The sequence below is a fragment of the Tiliqua scincoides genome, chromosome 2 (genome assembly GCF_035046505.1).
Source record: "Tiliqua scincoides isolate rTilSci1 chromosome 2, rTilSci1.hap2, whole genome shotgun sequence".
In the NCBI taxonomy this organism is placed as follows: domain Eukaryota; kingdom Metazoa; phylum Chordata; class Lepidosauria; order Squamata; family Scincidae; genus Tiliqua; species Tiliqua scincoides.
In genome coordinates, this window is record NC_089822.1 from 129330649 (window position 1) to 129353637 (window position 22989).

The window sequence follows — 22989 nt, forward strand, 5'->3', positions numbered from 1 at the left end:
CTTACTAGTAGTCTTACTCAACTAGTTTTGCAGCACTCTACCAAGGAAGTGCTGCAATAACCCACACTGGGTGCAGTCTGTTTTGAGGTCGGCCCTGTCGAAGCTTTATGTAGATCATGGCACAGTATTCTCTATCAATATCATCCATATGACCAACACTACTGAATTTAAACCATTGGCTTGCCCCCTGCTGTTCTCCCTTCCAGTTACCTTAGGAAAAACTATCCCTGCTGTGCTTGGCACTGCTATTGTTGTAGAAATGGGGTGATAAAACCACTTTGTGATAACCGGTAAGCCAGTTTGTGAACATTTTTGTTGAAAAGCAGTATATAAATACTGCTAATTATTATATAGTGCTTTTCGGATGCATTCAAACTGCTTCATATGTTATCTCAGTAAAGAAACTCAGCATTAGTTTCCCCGTATTACAGAAAGAAAGTTGAGGCTAACAAAGAGTGACTTCCAAAAGCCATCCAGTGGTTTTGCTGGAAACTTGACCTGCTGTGCAGAACCCTGAGGTGGACTCTTCAGAGTTGGTACACTGCAGGTGATTCAGATTGTTTTGTAGGGTGTCTTGTGGCTGTAAGCATCAAGTTGACTGTGGTGAGCATGTTCGTGTAGGTGGGTAGATGTTGCTTGGTATACAGGTGAGCCCTCATTATCAACAGATTCAGGACCTATGGATTTGATTCAAGCTGCCTCTGGGTCCCCAACCGGCATCTGGAGGACCTCACTTTACCTCCCAGTTGCAACCAGGAGTATCTTTCGTTATGGAGGTGTTCTGAGGTGTTCAGGGAGCTGTTGTCAGAACACCTCTAGATTCAACTGGAAGACACTTCTGGTCGCATTTGGAGGTCCTCTTAGGGCCCCTTCATGGATTTCAGTATCTGTGGGGAGGGGATCCAGGAAGAGAACCCCCATGGATACAGAGTGCCAACCTGTATATGGTTCTCCAACTATGATGAAGCATGGTGTTTTGGACAAGCTCTTGGTATTACCATGTCTGGGATTTACAAGCCCACTGTTCTCATTCTTGGGTTGCTTTTTACATTGCTGTGTAAGTGAAACACTCCCTTTCACCCCCAGAAGCGGCACTATCCTTGTGACCACATCGCTGCCTTTCCCCTCTCCTGCAACAACTTGCCTCAGGACTTTTACTTCCAAAGAGTTTTAGAACCTCTGCCTAAATGGGTGGTGCCTTGCTCGGGGATGAGACCTAAGGGAGAGTTAGCCTCACCTTGGTGTTGTGAGTAAAGTAGAGAAGTTAATGTAATTCTGGATAGTCAGTAAAACAGCCTGCATTAGGTTTTTAATTTTTCTCCTTGGTTGCTTTTATTAACCAGTTCACAAAGGAGTTTTGCCTTGGGGGAGTCCTGGATGTTTGGGAACCTCCTAGAACTGTAGTATTCTTATCTAATTTATATCTGGATTGTACAGAAACTCTCCTTTTTTTTAGTTGTAATAGTTCATAGTTGTAATAGTTCATGAATCTTAATAAACTTTTGGGTCTCTTTGGGGTATCTGGGAGCCATTACTCTTTTCTGTTATGGGAGTAGGAGAGAGGAATTGAGGAGAGTCCCTTCAACATCATTATATTGTAAAAAAGAGGAATTTAGCCCAGGGAATAGTGATCTTGGTTCTTGGGCTGGTGGCAGTGGGGTAGCTACCTAGGTGGCCTTCCTAGGTGGTTATAAGGAAATTGAATGGAGGGGCATTTTTCCTCCTCTGGATCCTGACACCCCCACTACAATTAGGGAAGCAAGGTTGAGAGGAAGCAGCTTACTTAAGTTGGTAATCTAATTGATTACAGCAGTGTTTCTCAAATTGTGGGTCAGGACCCACTAGGTGGGTTGCAAACCAATTTCAGGTGGGTCCCCATTCATTTCAATATTTTATTTTTAATATATTAGACTTGATGCCACCATGGGATGTGACTGCATTTGGGGACATGTTACAGACCTGTATTTTCAACAAGCTACTATGTCTATCTTTTAACAATGATAGCAAATGGCACTCCTGGGTAAGTATGGGTAGGATTACAGCCCAGGATTGTTAAAAATTTTCCTGCTTGATGTCACTTCTGGTCATGACTTCACTTCTGGTGGGTCCTGACAGATTCTCTTTTTAAAAAGTGGATCCCGGTGCTAAATGTGTGAGAACCATGGATTAGAGAACACCAGTTGGATTGGTGTTCCTGTTATATTTAGCCAGGGAATCATGTCCCTATTCACCCCAGCATGTAATAGGTTTTTGAGTGGCTGTCTACTGGTGTTTCTTCTGCATCTTTTTGATTGTGAACCTTTTTGAGATGAGGAGCCATTTAGTTATTTGATGTTCTCTGTAAACTGTGAACCTCTTTTGTTGAAAAGTGGTAAATTCATTCTTAATAATAATAATAATTTGAATTGATGAGGTTGAGAGTAAAGAACACACTTCCTAACTTATTTAAAACTATTTTGATCCTTTTATCTTGTCAGGTGTGAAAAAGAGAACATTTAAAAATGACTTATCTTTCCAACAATAAGGAGCAGCTTTTTGTTCACTTCCTTAAGTATCTCAAAAAGGCATATGCTATATAGTGTATATATAGGCATATACTATATCAAGGTGACATGCAAATTTTAATGATTAATCAGTGAAAAGGCAGATGATCAGTCATTAAACATTGATACACTGACCGGCAACACTATTGGTGACACATATTATTAGCCAAGAGTCTTTCTCGTTCAGGGGGAAGGGGAGAAGCAGGGTCCCAGAGTCTGGCTATACTTTGTTCCTTCCTGTAATCATTCTGCCGGTGGAGCATAGCATATTTTGGCACATGAGATGTGTGGGTTTGTTGGGAGTGATAATTGAGCTGTTGCATTTCTCTGTATTTGTAGCCATTGGACAGTGGTCTTGGGCAAGCCTGGTGTTTCCTTTTCATAAATTACAGGGCCAAATGGTCTTGTACATGCCAGCTTTGTTTGGCGCAATTTGAGACATTAGCTCTTCTGCCTCTTCACTACTGTCACCACTAGTAAATAATTTCTCTCTCCATTAGTCAATAATAAAGTGGTGCATTTCACAGAGCACTGCGGAGAAAATAATTTACATTTCCTACTTTAGTTGCAATAACTGCCCGCCATTGCCTTTTTTTCCTTTTAAAATTTTGATTATTAAACCAATTTCCTTGTATTTGCCAGCAGCTCAGCATGTTATGGCTTTTTCCCTTCCATTTAGAGAAAATTGGGTTCGCACAGCCATTCTCTTGCAATCTGTCCTATTCTGTTTTTGCTTGGCATTTTGTGGTGATTATATTACAGTCTCTATCTTGAGGCATTCCCACCCCACCCCAAATCCTGGTGCAGGACATACAGTATAATATAAAAGGCATTTATTCAGGGTTGTTTTTTTTCTCCCAAATGTTTCATTTCAGAGGTTTACAAATGAAGACCACCTGGCGGTTCATAAACTCAAGCATGAGATGACTTTGAAATTTGGTCCTGCCAGAACAGATTCAGTCATCATAGCAGGTACGTGTTGCAGTATAGGTCAACTTGAGAAAGTGGCACATTAATACAGCCTCATTGTAAAATTGATGCTGGGGACCAGATGCACTGAATAATAGAAGTTCCACCCATGTTGTGACCTTCATTTCATCAGGAAGATGCGAAGGAGTGTGTGTGTAATGGAAGAATTAGGTTTTGTACCTTAAAGTGAAAGATTTACTGATAAATCTTTCTGACTCTCACATTTCTTTATATGCTTTTCAGGGTGACGAACAAAAGCTGACAAGCCCTGCTTCCTCTCCTTGTCCCACGTGTCGATATTCTTCAGCTTTTAGGCTGTCAGTTAATAAATTTGAAAGTCCATTGCACATGTTGGCTGCTGCCTGGAGTGCATTTGTGAAACCGAGCTGAGTCTCTCAACACACGCAGTCAGTGCAACCTTTTATAAGATTTGGATCTGGCAGTAGATTATTGCCATTTAGGAATATTCTCCCACATTCTAGATCCTTTCTTTTAAAAAGAGAGTGGAAGGACAGAATAGACAGAGCTACAATCATTGGGTGAAATGTATCTTGCTTTATTGAACACTGAAAGGGGAAAAAAGTCTTTCTCTTTTTATAGTCACAGTTTCCACTTGAGAAGTACTTCCTTATGAAAAGTCCATACCATCTATGTTTATTTAAAATATTTATTTCTTCCTGCCTTTACTATTACTGGGATACCCAAGGCATCTTACAAAATTCATACAATCACAACAATAATAATATAAAAATTTAAAAAACTAGGTGTAAAAACAACCAGTATCAACAATAAAATGTTTCATATCCCCATAAAAACGGTCAAAAACAAACAAAATAACTCGAACAAAACAAAAACAATAAAACTAAGAATGCTAAATGAAAGAGAGAAGTTTTTTGCCCCCCACCCGGAAGCTAACAGGGAGGGCATAGTTCTTAACTGGGAGGATATTCCATAATAATGTTGCTGCCACAGAGAGGGCCCTCCCTCTAATTGCTGCCAATGGGCTATAAGCAAAGGTGGCACTTCCCTCAGTGGATGGTTTATATGGAGGAAGGCTGTTCTTCAGGTACTCTGGCCCCAAAACATAAAGGGCTTTAAATGTCAAAATCAGCACCTTGAATTGTGGCCATAAACAAACCAGCAGCCAGTGCAGTTGCAGGGTCAGTGGCCTGTCTGACTCAAATCACAAAGCTCATGAACCCACTAACTGCAGATTCCAAATTGTCTTGAAGATCAACCCCACGAAGAGCATGCTACAGTAACATACAGTAGTACAGTCTTAATGTCACCAAGGCATGGACCACCATGGTCAGGTCTGACTGACTCAAGTGTGGACACAGATGGGCAAAGCTCGTATGCATTCTCGCCATCCAGACCCCATCGCTATTAATTCATCAGGGAAAGCAAGGCTGTCTCCATCTTGAAACCTGGTCTGAAGCCAGATTGGAAAGGGTTCAAGTAATCCATCCAGAACCCACTGAACTTGAGAGGCCATCACCCACTCTGTCAACTTGCCCAGAAATAAGGGGTTTGAGACTGGCTGGTAATTATCCAAAGTGATTTTCTAGGGAGGTTTTCTTTAGGATGGGTCGAACAACAGCCAGAGATGAATTCATCACACACACCCTTTCCATTTAGCCAGTCTCTTCCAGGCAGCTCTAATAAGCCAAGTCAGATAAGGGAGCATGTGAATTGCTTCATAGTATCCTGCCCGCGTTCTCAGGTTGTATAAGCTGAAAAGAATCTAAAATATTTTAAAATCTAAAGTAGGTAGTCTCCTACTAAGTATAGGTTAGGGTTAGGGTCTAGAAGTCTGTACATAAGTTGAAACATTTATTTATGTAATGTAAACAAAATTGTGAACAACTTTTTGTAGTGGTTGAAAAACAGTATAGAAATATTTATTTCTATAACTAATTATCTATAATATAGTACAGTCAATAGGAGTGACTTATTAGCTGTGGTAACCCTTCTTTTTCTATTTTGTAATGTACAAAATGGGCCTTAGAGCAGCTTGGATGAGAGGGGGGCTGCAATAGTGTTGCACCTTACATTTTACGTCAGTGGTTCCCAAACATTTTCGACTGGCAACTCCCTTGACCTACTGGGGCGTTGACTGTGGCTCCCCATTAGGGAAACAATCCAATACATTGTATAGGGTGGTGGATTTTTAGCAAGGATTCTGTGACTCCCCTAGCGGTTTTCCATGGCTCCCTGGGGAGCCACAACTCACTCACATTTTAGGAACCACTGCTTTACATCTTGTAAAATCAAAAGTCATAGTTTTTTGTTTGGTTTGGTTTTTTTGTGATGTCTCAGAGCTAACGTGTTACAAGCAGAGCCCTTCCTGGTCATGAAATTCCGTTTTTTTCCTGACACATGAAGGAGCTGCTTAAAGGGTTGTTCATATTAGAACTGTATGCTGGATATAAACAGTTGCCACCAGGACAAAGCAGAACTGTCTTGCATTTTTATATCTTTTTGTCAGGCACAAAGTGTCAGCAGTTCTATAACTTCCACAACTACAACCATCCCCTCGCAACCACAGTTGTAAGCTGTATTGCGGATAGGGACCATTTCAAGGGTAGAAGATGCAAGTCGTTTATTCCTCTGGCTGCAACTGTGCAATTAAGCAGATGGATCCTTTCCTGTCCTTGCAAATATCCTGCAAATGTCAGCCTCTCATCTTGTCGTTCAACAAGAATAAATCAGTTTTCCTCTTTGACACCAAATAATACGATGAGCAAGTGGAAAGCTTCCCTGAAATTCTGAGCTTGCTAACATTAGTTGATCTAGTAAAGGTTGACCTACTTGTTGACCTAGTAAAGTAAAGAGCTGAGTGTTATGGACTGAGATTTAATTCAGTGTACCCACAGCTGCACCATGCATGCTTGAAATTTGGCAAGGAAAAAGGCATTTCTAACCTTTTCAGTAGTCCAAAGACAAGGCTTCCCATGGTTAACAGGAGCAAAATGAACTATTGAGAATAAGCAAAAATATTCAAATGTGCATAATTTGGACTGTAGAATGTTTTGTTAAAAGATTAAAAAAAACAATTATTTTAGCACAGAATGTAAGCTGCCTTTTATTTACAAAGAACAGTAAGTTTACACATGCAGTAGTTAGGAACAGACATTCTGAAGCAAAAATCCAGAACATTAGATTACCGCTATGCTTTTAAGTGGTCATTCTCCTGCACCTCTCTGGCAGGTAAGGTTCTTCTCCAGGCCATCAAACAGATAAACTTTTGTAAGGTAGAAGAGAACTGTTCTCTTTTTGATAAGTGATATGCCACAATTGGTTAAAAGAGCCCACTTGCCGACTTTGTTTTGGATTTTCTTCGCTGTCCTGCTGGAGCATGCCTTTGGAACTGCAACAGAAGGCATCTATCTCCGGACCAGATCAGACGGAAAGCTCTTCAACCTCTCCAGACTGAGAGCAAAATCCAAAGTCCAGCTGAAATGTCTGCCTGACTTCCTCTTTGCCGACAATGCAGCTGTCACTACCCACTTTGCCAAAGATCTCCAGCAGCTCATGATTCGTTTTAGCAAGGCCTGCCAAGATTTTGGACTGACGATCAGCCTTAAGAAAACACAGGTCATGGTTCAGGATGTGGACTCACCTCCCTGCATTACAATCTCTGTGCATGAACTGGAGGTTGTCCATGACTTTGTGTACCTTGGCTCAACGATCTCCAACACTCTTTCTCTCGATACCGAGATAAACAGATGCATCGGTAAAGCAGCTACCACGTTTTCCAAACTCACAAAGAGAGTCTGGTCCAACAAGAAGCTGACGGAACATACCAAGATCCAGGTCTACAGAGCTTGCATCCTGAGTACACTTCTGTACTGCAGCGAGTCATGGACTCTTCACTCACAACAGGAGAGGAAACTGAACGCTTTCCACATGCGCTGCCTCCGACACATCCTCTGCATCACCTGGCAGGACAAAGTTCCAAACAACACAGTCCTGGAACGAGCTGGAATCCCTAGCATGTATGCACTGCTGAAACAGACGCCTGTGTTGGCTCGGTCATGTCGTGAGAATGGATGATGGCTGGATCCCAAAGGATCTCTTCTATGGAGAACTCGTGAAGGGAAAGCGCCCTACAGGTAGACCACAGCTGCGATACAAGGACATCTGCAAGAGGGATCTTAGGATCTCCTAAGGTCTTAGGAGTGGACCTCAACAGGTGGGAAACCCTGGCCTCTGAGCGGCCCGCTTGGAGGCAGTCTGTGCAGCATGGCCTTTCCCAGTTTGAAGAGACACTTGGCCAACAGTCTGAGGCAAAGAGGCAAAGAAGGAAGGCCCATAGCCAGGGAGACAAGACCAGGGACAAACTGCACTTGCTCCCATTGTGGAAGGGATTGTTACTCCCGAATCGGCCTTTTCAGCCACACTAGACGCTGTTCCAGAACCACCATTCAGAGCGCGATACCAGAGTCTTTCGAGACTGAAGGTTGCCAACTACTACTAAAGTGTGAATTTATTTGTAGAGTTAATTATCTACATTTCAAGGACATTAGTGAAACCCTGTCATTTTGTTGAAACCAACAAAACATTAAAGCTGTTTCCGGGTGTGTGTGTGTGTGTGTGTGTGTGTGTGTGTATAAAGGAGATTGTAGGGTGAGTGGGGGGGGGGGGAATCAAGGAAGTGGAAAAGGGCAGCATATTTGTTATAAGAGTTAGCCAAGGTCCTGAATTCAGATTATTCCCTTTGTGAAAGCTGAGGTGATCTGACCAGTGATTTGTTGTTTCAAGATGTAAAACAAAAAAGAGCAGTGGGGGCATGAAAAAGTCTGTAGTTCAGGATCAACTCAGCTGCTCAACCAGTGATAGTACGTTTTGGGTTACCAATGAAGTATCTGCTATCTGAGGCTAACATCCTGTTATACCTTAAGACAGCGGTTCTTAAATGTCTCCTTGCTGTTTCTACCTATTCTGCAGCAGTCAGCACCACAACCCACCACCTCCTCTGGAACTGGGCCTTGGAAGGCCCCTGCAGGGCTCTGGAGATGACTGGAAGTCACTTTCACGAACCAAGAAGTAAACTGTACATTACTTTCCAGCTGCTTCTTGGAGGCCTACAGAGGCCTTCTAAGGCCTACAAACACCTGGTGCACCTCCAGTTGCATCCAGAGGGCTCCAGTTTGGAGCCCAATGGACCTAAGGGCAGGTAGGAGGGCCCAGCCCACTGGACATCAGGTCGCAACTCGCAGAAACCTTGTCTTGAGGGATTCTGAAGCATACTTCTAAGATTGTGGGGCAAGGCTATTAAGAACAGCAGAAAGTCTTGAACATTTATTTACATAATGCATACTTTTTATAATCTGCTCTTCAAACAAAATTCTTAAGGCAAGGTACTTTAAAACTTTTTAAACACTTTTAAGCACAACACTTTTTTAAAAAGCATAGGATCATAAAACAATAAAACACACAGGCAGTGCAAGATTAAAACCATAAGAAATGGAGCGATTCATAAAACAGTACCTAACCATAAAAAGCATGCCTAAAGAGTCCCTCTTCAGTGCCTGCTTAAGAGTCGTGCTCCTTGATCCGTTGTATGACAGGAAGCCGATTCCAGAATTTTGGGCCAGTGCTGAAAAATCTTATTCAGCTGTGGCTGCCAGTTCACCAGCAGGACCACTGGAAGATTCTCAGTTCCAGATCTTTAGGAACTGGGCAGCAGATATGATAGAAAGATGCTGTGCCATAAGGAAGCTCTCTCTCTCTTCTCACTGTATAATCAGTTGCACATTCTCTCTCTCTTCCTCACCTCTCCTCCTCTTAGGTGCATCTTCTAAAAGTGATCCCATCCTTCTGCTCTGCTATTTTCACCAACCTCTCCCAACTCCGACTGTTCTTCCAAACTCATAACCACCTAAGTGGAAATCCTACTATCTGACACATTCAGTCCCTACCTTCCCTAGTTCATCTCTGTAGCATGCCTAACTGCCTCTTCCATTATATGGTGCAAATTTCCTTATCCTACTTTAATCAGTAGGGAGGAGTTCTCATGATTAGGCTACCTCTTGTTTTATAAAAATAAAAGTGAATAGAGATGCATGAATAAAGGAATTGGTGGTTTCTGAAATTTAAGAAGCTGAAAATGACGTTGGTAAGAACATTAGTATAACTGAATAGTCCTGGTTTCTGTATTCTGTGAGATGAAAACTGTAATCTAAACTTTATTTCTAATTATCTTTTTTCTTACTCTCTGAACAGATCAGACTCCAACACCAACCCGCTTTCTAAAGAACTGTGAGGAAGTTGGCCTGTTCAATGAGTTGGCCAGTTCATTTGAGCATGACTTCAAGAAAGCCACAGAAGATTATGAGAAAAAGGCAAGAGGCAAAGAACTTCATTTTCATCAAGCTAAAATGTTGGGAGCTTCAAGGAGACTTTATTCTGTGGCATCCTTGTGATGTATGGGTTTTAGGATGCAAGCAGCAACACTAACAAATGTTACCAGCCCAGTACTTCATCCAGCTTAATGTCTTGACCAGTTGTCGCCTATCCCCAGTGTATCAGAAAATGTACCTGTAGAGGAATGCCATTATATAAAGTCAGATCAGTGGTCCAGCTAGTCTATAGTTATTTACCTCACTTGCAGTGACTTTCCAGGTCTCTGACAGAGAGCTGTCTTGGCGTTGTTTCCTGTGTGCAAAGCAGCTAGTACTGTATTTTGACCCTTGCCTTTTCTGTTTTGCTTGCTGTTCACTGCTTTCTGTCACAAGCAGTCAGACAGTTGAGGGCATCTTCACAGTTGAGGGTACAGCTACATCTCCACACCATTCAGAGTTGTAGGGAGTGTGTAGTGCTATCACTGAGTTGTTTTTTAAAATTTGTGTTGACATTTAAATATTTGGTATCAACAGTGCTGAATACTTTATGGTCCATAGACATTATGCTTCCTTTCTAAAGATATAGCACTAACTGCCCATTCTTATGAGCCATGATGTGGAAGCTGGATGTAGGTATAGCAATACAAAGGCAAACTCCTCTGTTCCCAGTGCTAGAACTTGTCTGTTACACAAGCACTGACACTATAGCAGCAATAACGAAAGGGAAGGAAAGGAGCTGAAGGCAGCATTTTAAGAAGTGCTAGTGACCATTCCTGCAGACTGTTGATCTGCCCTGTAACATGGAGTAGCCGTCAGCTGTGTGCCACTGTTCTCCTATAATGAGAGGAGCACATAACAATTGGGGCAGGCAGGGATGTCTCTGTTCCATTTGCCATCATTGTGTTGTAGGAACTAGTTAATGTCTGTGCTGTGGCGGCTACAGACAAGATAAAGGAAAAGGCTTGTTTTGTGGGAGTTATAAGAGAGGCTAGCTATAAAACCGGAAAGTTGCATACACTCGTGGAGGTCCTGCAGGAGTCTGGTCCTTTCAGGGATATTCCATCAAGCTATGTGCAGGCAGTGTTTTTTCCCAATTGCTGAATAAGAAGCAAACTTTCTCTTAGCAGCCAGTGCTCTGGTCAATGAGAGCAAAGGCACTAAGAAACACGTTTAGCACCTATTATTATTTTATTGAAATTCTTAAAAAAAAACATTCCTAACTCAACATTAAACTACCTGTGTTCAGGTCTCCACTGTTCAATGAAATAAGAGGCAGGAAGATTTATGAAAGGGCTATTTTGCCATTCCAGTTTTACAGATCAACACTATGCTTTTAAGTGAATGGGCTCTTAAGTGAATTGTTTTACTCCCTTTCCTCCTTTTAAATCCCTTCTTGGATAAGCATAGTTTCACCTGCCTTTCATATTCCTCCATCAGTTAACCCTCCTCTGAAATTCTGTTTAGTAAACTGATGGGATTTTGCTTGCAGTTGTCTGGTTTCTCATCTGAACCACTGTGGAAATTAAATCTCATAAATGTCTTTCCAGAGGCTGTGACTTGAGCAATTCAGCACTATGTTGCTCAAATCTCCTAGTTCTCTATCCCCTTAGTATCGTGAATGTTGCGTTTTGCTTTTGCTGCAGTACCCTCATAGTGAAGTGGTCCTGTCTGACAGTCTTTTGTTTCAGTCTTGCCTTTTTCATTATTGCAACCCAGAGTCTTTTGGGTTTTTGAGGTTTTTGAGGTTGATTTTATAAATGGCCAACAACCTACAGTCTAGCCATTTTATATGTGGAGACCACCCATAATCCTGTTGTTGCACCATTTAATAGCTACCACTAGGATTCTTGGGTTGTAGGAAGTTTATTTCTTGTTAAATATGACTCAGTCCTAATATTTGTGACCTCCAACAGGAGACTGCAGCCGTTCAAAACTTGCCAGTTTCAGGCAGGCTGAAGAAATTTCCCCTGCTAGAATTGCCTGGATTGTTAGATCCAGCTGGTTTGCTATTTGAAAAATTGGCAGACTGTTGGGCACATTCATGAGATGCTTTGAACATTTGCTGAGTTGAGCCCAGTTGCTGGTGCTAGTTTTAGTTTGTTTGTGTGGGTTTTCTTTTTGTTGTTGTTTTTGTCCTGGACAGTTTCAGTCACAGAGTTTGAGGTAATTAAAAGCAGAGAGAAAAGATATTTCCAGATTTTGTTTTGTGGGCAGTTGGCCTTCACAGTCAGCATACAAACCATGTATAATTCACTGATACAGGGGGCCAATCCCTGTTCCATTCATTGCAAAACACAGAAGAATAAGAAGCGCGATAGGTGTGCACACACAGCGTGGAGACAGACTGCAATCATTTATTGTATTTGTCCCCTGCCCTTCCTTCAGAGCAACTTGCATTGTTTCTTTTCTTTCTCTTCTTCCTCCCTTATTTTTTATTTACAACATGTGAAGTAGGTTAGTCTAAAAGGTACCACACATGTCGCTTTGTCCATGCCCCTTTGGGTTGACAAGTGGAGTTGGACAAGCAACAACTCTCAGTAGCTCAGACTTTGTCCAAGGACCTTGAATTCTGTAGTCACTTTTGAAACTTCTTAAACCTTAAAAGTGTCATTTTCATGATAATTTCACTTTCAAGAATCCAGGAGTGAAACTGGCATGAAATTAACAAACCTATAACCACAAAACACTAAACTGGCATGGCTCTTAAGATAAGAGTTAGCAAAAAGAGAATCTGAAAGTGCCATAATTTCTAGCAGACCCACTTGATTTTAAAAGGAACCAACTTGTTTCTGCTGTAGCTTATTTTCCATTGTGCTGTTAATAAGGCAGTTTGGAAGCATGTAGAAAGATAAGGGCCAGCAGGCAGCAAAAATCCCACTACTAAAGTACTATAGAGGTTCAGGAAAGGCTTAGTATATAAAGTGGGTTTTAAGGAGTGATTTAAAGGAAACCATTGTCCTGGTGGACAGAAAAGAATGGTCTACTAAGGGTAAAGAAAAGCTTGACAGAAAAAGGTAACAAAGGGGGTGGGGCAGGGGGTAATTAGCAGGAAAAAAAACTGGCATTAGGCAAAAGAATGAGAATAAGAAGCTACATAAGATCCTTGAGTGTCACTCCCCCCCCCCAGTTTTTCTATGTTGCTACTAAAAGCAGTCCTCTGCTTTGAATACATGGAAGGCTGGTTGCTCATGCTGTCTTGCTAATTTCTTCCCAGCAGCTCTTTCTACTTTGGCTTTAATATCTTGGCATACTCCAGAGAAGCATCCAAGGATCAGAGGAGGCACTATTCCACTTTCAAACCATAGATTTCTGCTTTTAATTGCTTCAAGACTATTTGCTGGGCCATTGTTCTTTCCCTCTTTGCCACAAATGCTTCATTGCCCCTTGTTTTACCACTTCCTTTTGCTATTCCTCAGGCCCGATTGATCAATGGAGGCAGCAAGCTGCTATTAACAAAATTGGAAAAGGCCATGCCGTGCTCTTGAAAATAAGTGCAGTGGCACACTGCCAGGTTCAGGCCTATGGTTAGGTTTTATTACAATAGGCTGGCCATAGATTTGTAATGTCATATGACTCTCTTGTTGACTTTTGATAAATCAAGCAATAATTCAGAAATGACCTGTATAGTAGAATTACAGTACTTCTATGAATGACAATGCCTTCTGTGACCTGCAGGCATTCATTTATATATGCATTCATGGAAATTTTAAAAAAATGATCCCCACTAACTTCTGGAAAGAATTGTTCATATAGATGTTACATGCAGAATCCCAAAATACTGCATTGCTAGATGAATAAGCATTCTTGGTATACATTGCTAGAGCAATTATGCAGTCTGGCCCTGGTCTGGTCACCTGGGACGAGCAGCAGTGTGTCTTAGTGGGCATGCAAGGTGCACAATGCACCTTGTACTTTCCTTCAGTTGGGCTGCTTTGTTAGCTAGCTTTCCGACCCTTTAAAAGCTTGGAGTAGCCTTTTGGAGGCTGGGTGAGAAGGAATAGGTATGCTCTGCTGCCATAATAGCAGTAGGACGGGGAGGGGGAGATCAGGTCTTCATAGGTGAACACAGCTTTTTTTCCAGGCTGTTCTACACCGTGGTACAATGATCTGCTGAAATTCATTCTTTTGTGTTGGTTGTTTTCTTCCATAGTGTCCTGGACCCCTGGATATGTCTCTGCCTTCTACCCCAGACATCAAAATAAAAGAGGAAGAGCCGGTTGAAGTAGATTCATCCCCTCCAGACAGTCCAGCAACAAGTCTACAGTTACCACAGGCCAAGGAAAAGGTGAGCTTTATCTGTTTTTCGTGGTCTTCTCCCATCCAAAATACCCTCTTGTTTTAGAAGGAGAATGTGCACATTTACCACTTATTGGGAGGGCAGGGGCAAAAGTATTTCCTGATTCAACAAAATATATCTTTGCTTTTTTGTTGTCTGATATTCGAAGTTTCCAGAGAGGGATTTTTATCTTGCGCTTTCTGTAGGATATTGAATTTCTAATTGTAGTATATACTGTTGAGCCTCGTCATTTCTCTATTTTGTGCTTCAGTTCCAATGAAGATTTTCAAAGACTTTGAGGGTTTATAGGAGCAACAGATATTTATTCACATAAAGTAGTAGTATCTGACACTGTGCATGCATTTTTTTCAGGAGAGCACTTCAAAGCCTGTTATCCTTTCTACACCTACGCCAACCATTGTCCGTCCTGGGTCACTGCCACTACACTTGGGATATGATCCTCTACATCCCACTCTCCCTTCTCCAACGTCTGTCATCACACAAGCTCCACCTTCCAACAGACAGATTGGGTAAGCAAGGATCTTGGGGTCTGAGGGGGAGGAGTAGGGACTTTAAAGTGGTTGGAATTGTGTGTTCGGTTAACTGTTGGACAATTAGCAACTTACCTTGCATTTTAAATCTTAACAGAATATGGCAGTTGTGTTTTTAAGGCTGCATAAGAGCAAGCATGAGGAAAAATTAGAATCCAGTCTCTAGGAATGAAATATTTAATACTGTAAAATTTTGATCCAGGCCCTGGATTATTCATTCTATTAAATATAATATTTATTATAGGGAAGGTAGATGCTCCAGGTAAAGTTTGAGAAGGGAGTGAGAACAAAAACAGACTTGAGCAGCGTAGCTTGCATGCCATATTTCCACAAGCTAAGGCTCCAGCTCTCTGAAGTCCAAGAATTTCCAGTGTTACTGCTGCAGTTCCCTTCCCATGAACAACTCATCCTTCTCCTCCTGTAGTGACCTTGCTTGAACTGTTTCTCATCTTCCCTCTGGCCTTAGAAAAGCTTTTTCCCATTTCCTGCACAACTTGCAGCTTCTTCAGTCTTCCAGGACTGGTCTCCAAGGAGCAACCATGTCATGGAGGAAGTTGCACTCCTCTTCCCTAGAGAATGAGAGGTAAACCTAGACATTACATGGCAGATGCAGGTAACAGTCTACCCGTGGGTTGTTTGGTTTCAGAAACACAACTGTGGGCGGCTGAGTGGAAGTGGGGCACTGCTTAATTCTCCAGCTATTTTTCTGTTTGAAATCACCCCAAAGGGTAAAAAAGAGTTTTGGGGAGACACTTGAACAGAAAAATGGCCGAAAGGGTTAAGTGACTTCCCCATTCACTGTTCTTCTGCTTAGCCTTACACCTCCCATAGCGGGTTTCCATTTTTAAAAAAATACAAATCCTTTGGGAGATGGTTACATATGTCTGCTTTGTAATGTCTGGTAACCACTGTCTTATGCCATGCACACACCTTGAAAGCTAATGCAAATCTGTATGGTACTTCAGCCATCTCCTATTGCAGTTGCACATACATCTTGGATAGCTTGTCAGTGAATGTCTGCACTGGAATACATTGCCTGCTGGAGCCCATCTTTCCCTACTTGCCACTCCAATCTGATCATCCCAGGACCCAATGAAGGGTGCTGGTTCAGAGGTACACTTCTTCTGCCAGATGGGAGGAAAGTACAGTAGCCTTGTATGTTTAAGCCTGAGTTGATGGAAGCATCTGTGCTTTCGCAGCCCATGTGTTCTTTAACAAGGAGGCCAATTAGCAATTTAGGAGTTAGATTGGGAAACTTAATATGTTTTCCAACAGACATTTCTGTTTCTTCAGAGATGCCCATCCTACTCATGGATAGCTCAGCAGAGGGAGGCTCTGTGTGACAAAGAGAATTGCCTGCATCTGTGATATATTGGGCAGGGATTTCTGATGTACATATAAGCTGAACTGTGATCCTTTTTGTGTGTGTATTTTTTTTTCCAGGTCTCCAACTAGCTCTGTACCACTTGTCATGCACCTTGTTAATGGACAGACCGTGCCTGTCCTTCCTGGCCCTCCTGTTCAGATGCCTTCTGTCATATCGGTAATAGAAGCTTTCTTCATTGCTGATTTTGATAAAGGAAGGGACAGCTTTTCCCTTTGCAGAGCATATGTGGGCACTTTAATTTCCAGAAACGACATCACACTCATCCCCTCTGTGTGAGATGAGTCTGGGCTGTAGGGGAGGAGGTGGGGATAGAGAGAGCCACAGCCTGTAAGGTAGCAATGCCTGCCAACCACATTGCAGGGCAATAAGGCTCAGAACTGAATCCTCATCTGAGCAGATGGCTGTCACTGTTGTTTCCAGGACTAGGAGCTGCAGGCTTTCTGATTAGCTAGCTGTATGCTCAAATCATTCAAGCTTGCAGAGAACATGTTGGCCTTTCCAAGCCACCTCCCTGGCCACTTCAGGGCATGAAATGGTTATTTAGCTTTTATTTCTGCATATGAATTTTCTCAGGACATGTGATTGACAAACGTAAGGACCTTCTGGTGCAGCCTGCATTGCTTATGGTGCTGACTGTACAGTCTGTTCAAATCCAACATCTGTTTCTTTCTGGGTATACTTTGTATTCATTTAAGTGTTCAAAAAGTTTCTGCCTTGTTTGGGGACTCAGAATTAGCTGACTCTGGGGACTGAAAAATATAAAAGGCTACTAAAGAGAAATGCAGAAGGCATCTTCTCATGTTTCTGATTGCATAGCTTATACTACCTTTCCTCCATGATATCTTAATAAACTTGCATTAATTCTATTTAGTTCTCAGTTTTTTTTCCCCCCTCTAAAAACTGTGGAAGTTAAGTATGCCCAAAATACGAGGAGGGAGACCTGCACCCCACAAAGAATCACAGAAAGATTCCAAGGGTGTTCTTGACATCTTTCTTTAATTATAAAAATGCAACAGCTCTAAAGTTTGCTTGAATATAAGCGTTTTTCTCTAGAGTTTTCACCCTTTTGTTCATTCCCTTTTTATTAAGCATTCAGGCAAGATCACAGGCAATCTGTTGTCATCAGTGTTGTCTGTGTTATTGTTCCATGTTGTTAGAGCCCTGATTTGTGGTAATTATTGGGGGGGGGGGATACCGTACAAATAAAGCAAAAGTGCAGAGTCTGCGGAGGCTTTCAGATACTCTTATGCCTTCAAATAAAGGTTTTCTGTTTGCATGTTCAACCAGTTTTATTGTTTCCTGATGGGCGCATCATATATTAATGATGAGCAGCTTCTTAATTGTCCATTGAATTAATTGCCCCAGTGTTGGTTTCAGTTTCCATATGCATGGAATTGGGCTTCAAATTACTGGTTTCTTTTAGTGGTGGCTCTTATTTTTTGACAGAATACCACCATTTTGGTATTAAAAATAGGGGGGAGGTTAAATCATATCCCACATCACCAAAACAGAAAACTAATGTTGGAGCAATTCAAGAGACAATTTTATCACCAACCCTACCCATCCCCCACTCAGAAATGAAATTTGCACAGCCTGCCAGGAAGAAATTTCTAATTAAATTGCTGGGAACCCTTGCTGGAAAACTTACTTATGAGTCAGCATTACAGTAGAATTTTTCCATGAAACATTATGCAGTCAAAGGCATCACTGGAAAATATAGTGCTATGTTAAGTGATTATGTGGAACCTCCTTTTTATTTCTACTTCCAACTAATTGCCAAAAAAGTGCCAACAGGGTCTAATATTGAAAGCAGCCATAGTGAGCTTAGTGGCCAAACTGGCCTGGAGCCAGAATTTTTTTGTCCGTCTCAATATCTCTTCTCACCGCAAGCAGCGCCCTGACTCACAATAAAAACTCTCTGAGGACTGCTTCACACATACTTCTTAGAAGTACTTTTCAAACTTTACCTGTACTCTCAAGAATCCAATGGTGGGTGTCCAAAGAGCAAGTATCTCATATGGAGATTAGGTTTGCCTACTGAGATCGCCGCAGTGTAGCATATGAAATGGCTCTGAGGGAAGGGGAAAAGAAATTAATGGGTGGCATTGCAGCTAGCACTCTTTTTATTCAGGAAGGAAGCTCCTGATGTCAGGAGCATTCTGCTCCCAGTAGGAGATCCAGAGTCCAAGTATCTCATCTATGAGCAGAATGGTTCTTCCATTACTGAAGGAGGCTCCCAACCATGGAAGCACTAGTTGGGATGCCACCTATGTTTTCTCTTTTGCCTTCATCCCCTTTCTGAACTGTCATTAGTACAGCTAATGCTTCTTTTTCAAACGCTGATGATGACTTCTTAACTGTGTACAGGTTTCTAAGTAAGTTTATTTCCCTCTTTTTCAAGGAAGGAACACTGTGAAAAACTACCTAACTGACACAAAATGCTTTCTGTTCCCCCTCCCATGTACAGCTGGCGAGGCCTATGACCATGGTGCCAAACATTCCTGGTATCCCTGGTCCTCCAAGTATCAGCAGTGGCTCCATTTCACCATCAGGCCTTCCAGTGCATTCAGAAACAAAAATGGTAAGTTGGATAACAACAGACTTGGCAGCCTGTGGCTTTTGAGTACAGTGTTGGAAAATGTTCCATAACCCAATTATTTTGTGAGTGGTAAATACAGAAGAAGACAAAATAAGGCCCAAGTCCTAACCAGCTTTCCAGCTCTGGCATAGCCTTGCTAATGGGACACATACTGCATCCTGCAGTTGGGTGGCACTCACAGAGGCCTCCTCAAAATAAGGGAATATTTGTTCCCTTGCCTTGGAACTGCATTGCCCTTAAGTCAGTGCTGGAAAGTGGGTGAGGATTGTGCCCTAAGTATCTCAGTTATGACAAATACATGATTTCATCAATCCATTTCATCGACTAAGTTCCAACTTTCATACATAACTACAATTATAAAAAATATAACTTTAAATTAGAATGTTTATTTTTTGGGTGTCTCTCGAGCATTCTCTATATTTCACACATGGTTAAATAGTATCTTATACCTTAAAGTTCCATATCATTCTAAACAGAACTCAATGTTTTAGTAAAGCCGTTCTCAAGCTGCCTACCCACTCATGGTAGAAATTTTTTTCATGTTCATGATTTTGTTATGTTTTACAGCAAAAGCCAAAATGATCATCGGGAAGAGATGTTTAGCCATACTTATTTTTATGAAATATTTAATAATAATAATTTGTATTAATCTAACAGCCACATAGCTAACTTTACAATTTGTAGTTAATAGTTACAATATGTAGTTGCATAATTAGTAACATTTCTCTGTTGGGTAGTGATTGAATATATACATATCCCTCTAGGAAAGACTATCTTAAGGGAAGGGGGTAGAAAAGTGTGATCATGGGGAAAAAAGAGGAGCAACTGGAAGCATAGCAGCGCCCACAAGCTCTTGTGACAACTAGTTCATCGCACAATCAAATTTCAGAAGACTCCTGCCTTTTTCTAGGGTATATTTAAGGCCATTTGGGGACAATTTGTTCATGAAAGATATCTTTTGAAAGATGTGGGAAAAGGTGCACTAAGTCCCCAAAATATGTATTGGTTCTGCCCCAGACGTCTGTCCAGAAGTCACAATGTAAATAGTGCGAAACAGCTCTTGCCAGCCCAGCACTAGTGTAAATGGTATACTGTGCCTGTACATCAGAACAAGTCAGTTGTGGTAGCCTGATAATGATATCAGGGGAAGATTGTGCACAGTGATATTTTGGCAAAGTAATGTAAGAAATGATTGTGATTTGGGGTTTCTTATGACATCCAAATTTATGGAATAATCTTTTCCATCTGTTCTCTGCTGCTGTTACCAGCATCCCTGTACTAGCAGCCTTTGGAGAAAAGAGTGAAAAAGGGAAGCAGGCACAACATTGAATGTTTTAATACAAAAAGCTATACAGTTGTGTGCAATTTAGAGCCCAATCCTATGCTGGACTACTCAGATGTAAATCCCATGTTAGTCAATGGGGCTTACGATCTAGTAGGTATGCTTAGGATTGCAACCTTAATAAAATAAATAAGTTGACAGAGAACTTCTATTCTGCCAATTAACATAAAATGAAGACATGAAAACAACCATTACATAATTCTGCCATGCAACTTTGTACCATCTAATTCTACCATCAGCGACTTTCAGCCACTGTGCCATGCCACAGTGGTGTGCCACAAATAATCTATAGGTGTGCCACAGGTGTTTAGGAGAGAGTCATGGTAGGGCCATTGGGGGATGTGAGTCCCCTGGCCAGCAATGCAGTGTGCCTTGTCAATTGTTAAAAATGGATTGCGTGCCTTGATAATTTTAGCGCCTTCTCAGTGTCCCGTGAGATTAAAAAAATGTTGAAAAGTACTGCTCTGTATTCTTTAGAAAAGGAGCCAATGAATCCCTAAAACTCAGATTCGCTATGCAGTTCATAATTTATTTTCGTTCTTCCAAATACCAGATAAATTTGTGAAATATATTGGTTGCCTTGAAATTTTTCCAGAAGGACTTAGTTCTGTTTCGTTTTTAAAGAATATTGACCAGAATCCAACAAGCTGATTAGACCCTTGCAAGAAGTTTGTGCCAGCCCAGTGGAATTTTTAATTTATTTTCTTTGAACAGATGATGTGCACACACAGACCCATGCCACATATCACAAACTGCTTTTGCAGCTCCCCTCATTTTCAAAAGCATGGGGAGCTGCTGTTTTGACAAAAACAAGTCTAAAGCCCTTTTATACTCGCAGATACCCTGATGTTACAGAAGTCAAAAGTCTTAGCCAGGCAAGTATACAAATAAACATGTAAAAGTATAATTTGAACCTAAGCTACATGCTAGAATATATGAAGGATCAAACTAATGATTTGCAGGGCATCTTTTACCAGCACCTCTTATTCCTCAAGGACACACAGAAAGGTAGAAAACAATTCATTTATTCTTTAGACATACTTCACTAAAGGAACGCATTAGTTACACAACAATTTTAGGCACCTGGAATTTTGTCTATATACCGGCTCTATCCTAACGCATTGCTACGTCAACAGAACATGTGTTCTGCCAGCATGAACCATTGCAGAAGCACTGTAAAGTGCTTTGTGACCTCACTACTAGCCAGCACACAAACAGGAAGGCTGGAGCCTTCCCGTGCATGCCAGTTGGGCAAATGACACCCACCAGAGCAAGCAAGTCCAGTGCAGGGGGACGGGGTGGAACGGGGCAGAGAGCGGCCAATGGGGATGGGCGGATCAGGCCCAGATGTATCCCCTTCATGGGCCCAATCCGTCTGCACAGATCAACTCATACTCCAGCAATATCGCTGGTACAGGTCCAAGTAGGCCCATAGCAGCTGCTGGGGCTTACCCAAGGACAAGGGGACAAATGTCTCTTTTCCCTTAGGAGACCTCCAGCAGCCAAAATTCCTCCACAAGTAACAGTGTAGCCCACATCAGTGCTGCTGCATTGCCATGCGGGAATTTAGTTAGGATTGGGCTGAAAGTATATTAAATATTTCTTAACTGTGTGTAAGAGAGATGTTGGAAATTCTTCTTGGGAACAGATGTTAGAAATAGATGTTGGAAATCAAATAGAAAATCAAATATTGCTACTCTGAGACTTCGGAAGCTTGAAGTGTCACAGATGTATTCAGAGATTTCAAAAGCCTCCATAGCAAATGGAGAAGATTTTGTTAAAAATGTCAGTAAACTTGGAATGAACATATTGATCTTCTGCTGATTCTTGTGTGGTTTTTTTTCTTCCCTTTCAGCGACTGAAAGCCAGCCTGACACAAGGTGTTAGTTCCTCACTAAATGGCAGTGGCATGGTGGGGTCAGCAAGTACAATGGTGACATCTCGTCCTGAGCAGGGTCAAATACTCATCCAGCACCCTGATGCACCTTCTCCAGCCCAACCACAGGTCTGATTGAAGCTAGACTATATTAAAATAGGAGTTTGGGGAGCTGCGGTGTTTGGGAAAGAGAGAGGGTTTTACTGCTGGTTATTTAGAATCCTATGTTGCTAGTGTTGCACCCAAGTGCACAGTATGGAATCGAAAGTGGCATAGCTAAAGGGCTAGGCAGTTGCACCAGGCACAAGCTGAGCTTGACACTAGTGGCCAAAATTGTGAAAAACCTTGATATGTACAAATAATACCATCATGTCATTGGAAAGATAATTATCATTGGAAAGATAATTTGATGCTGAATGCAATGAAACAAACTGTGCTAGAATATATGTATTCTATCAAAAGTTATAGCCAGTTAAAGTCTGGGTGTGACATCACTTCCAGAAGTGATGTCATTTCTGAGGCATCATTTTGCGTTAAACACCGGGCTACACTTTCATTAGCTACGCCACTGGGTGATGATGACTGCGATGGAATTCAAAAAATTGGAAAGTTCTTGTCCTTGAGATAATGGAAGAGTGAATGACAACTGTGTGGATGGACTTCTAGGTAGGATTGGGGACTGGTAGTTAAGAGGTGTTTGAAAGCAATGTTATTTTAGAAGTAAGTCCATTGTGTTCTGTAAGACTTAGCCTATAATCATACCTGAAATGAACAACTCTTCTGATGTTAGTTAAGAGACCTGAAAATGATGTGACATAGGCATTATTTCACTTTTATCTAATGGTCATCCCTGGTCAAATGGGCTTTGCAGGTTTTTAAGCACTATGAAAACCTGACAGATCTGTTTACCAGTGGCAATAGCAGGCTCAGTGTACACAACATGGAAAATGGTACCTCTTGTATCACACCATTTTCAGCTCTAAAATACATGGTTAGCCTTCACATTCTCTTGAACAGAATTAGGAAGCCTGTTGCCCTCTTAGACCTGTATGATACACTATTGCTGACAGACATTTGCTGTTTAGATGTCTCAGAGATG

General features: G+C 41.6%; 1 protein-coding gene across 3 annotated transcripts in view; it reads left to right on the forward strand.

The window, feature by feature from the left end:
- LOC136641521 (cyclic AMP-dependent transcription factor ATF-7) overlaps positions 1-22989 on the forward strand; it is a 125008-nt gene that overhangs the window by 86836 nt on the left and 15183 nt on the right. For all 3 annotated transcript variants that reach the window (XM_066617362.1, XM_066617363.1, XM_066617364.1), the window contains 7 exons: positions 3419-3515; positions 9741-9859; positions 14010-14144; positions 14508-14665; positions 16130-16229; positions 18541-18654; positions 21870-22019. In XM_066617362.1, coding sequence (XP_066473459.1) covers positions 3419-3515; positions 9741-9859; positions 14010-14144; positions 14508-14665; positions 16130-16229; positions 18541-18654; positions 21870-22019 — 873 coding nt within the window. The remainder of the gene's footprint in view (positions 1-3418; positions 3516-9740; positions 9860-14009; positions 14145-14507; positions 14666-16129; positions 16230-18540; positions 18655-21869; positions 22020-22989) is intronic.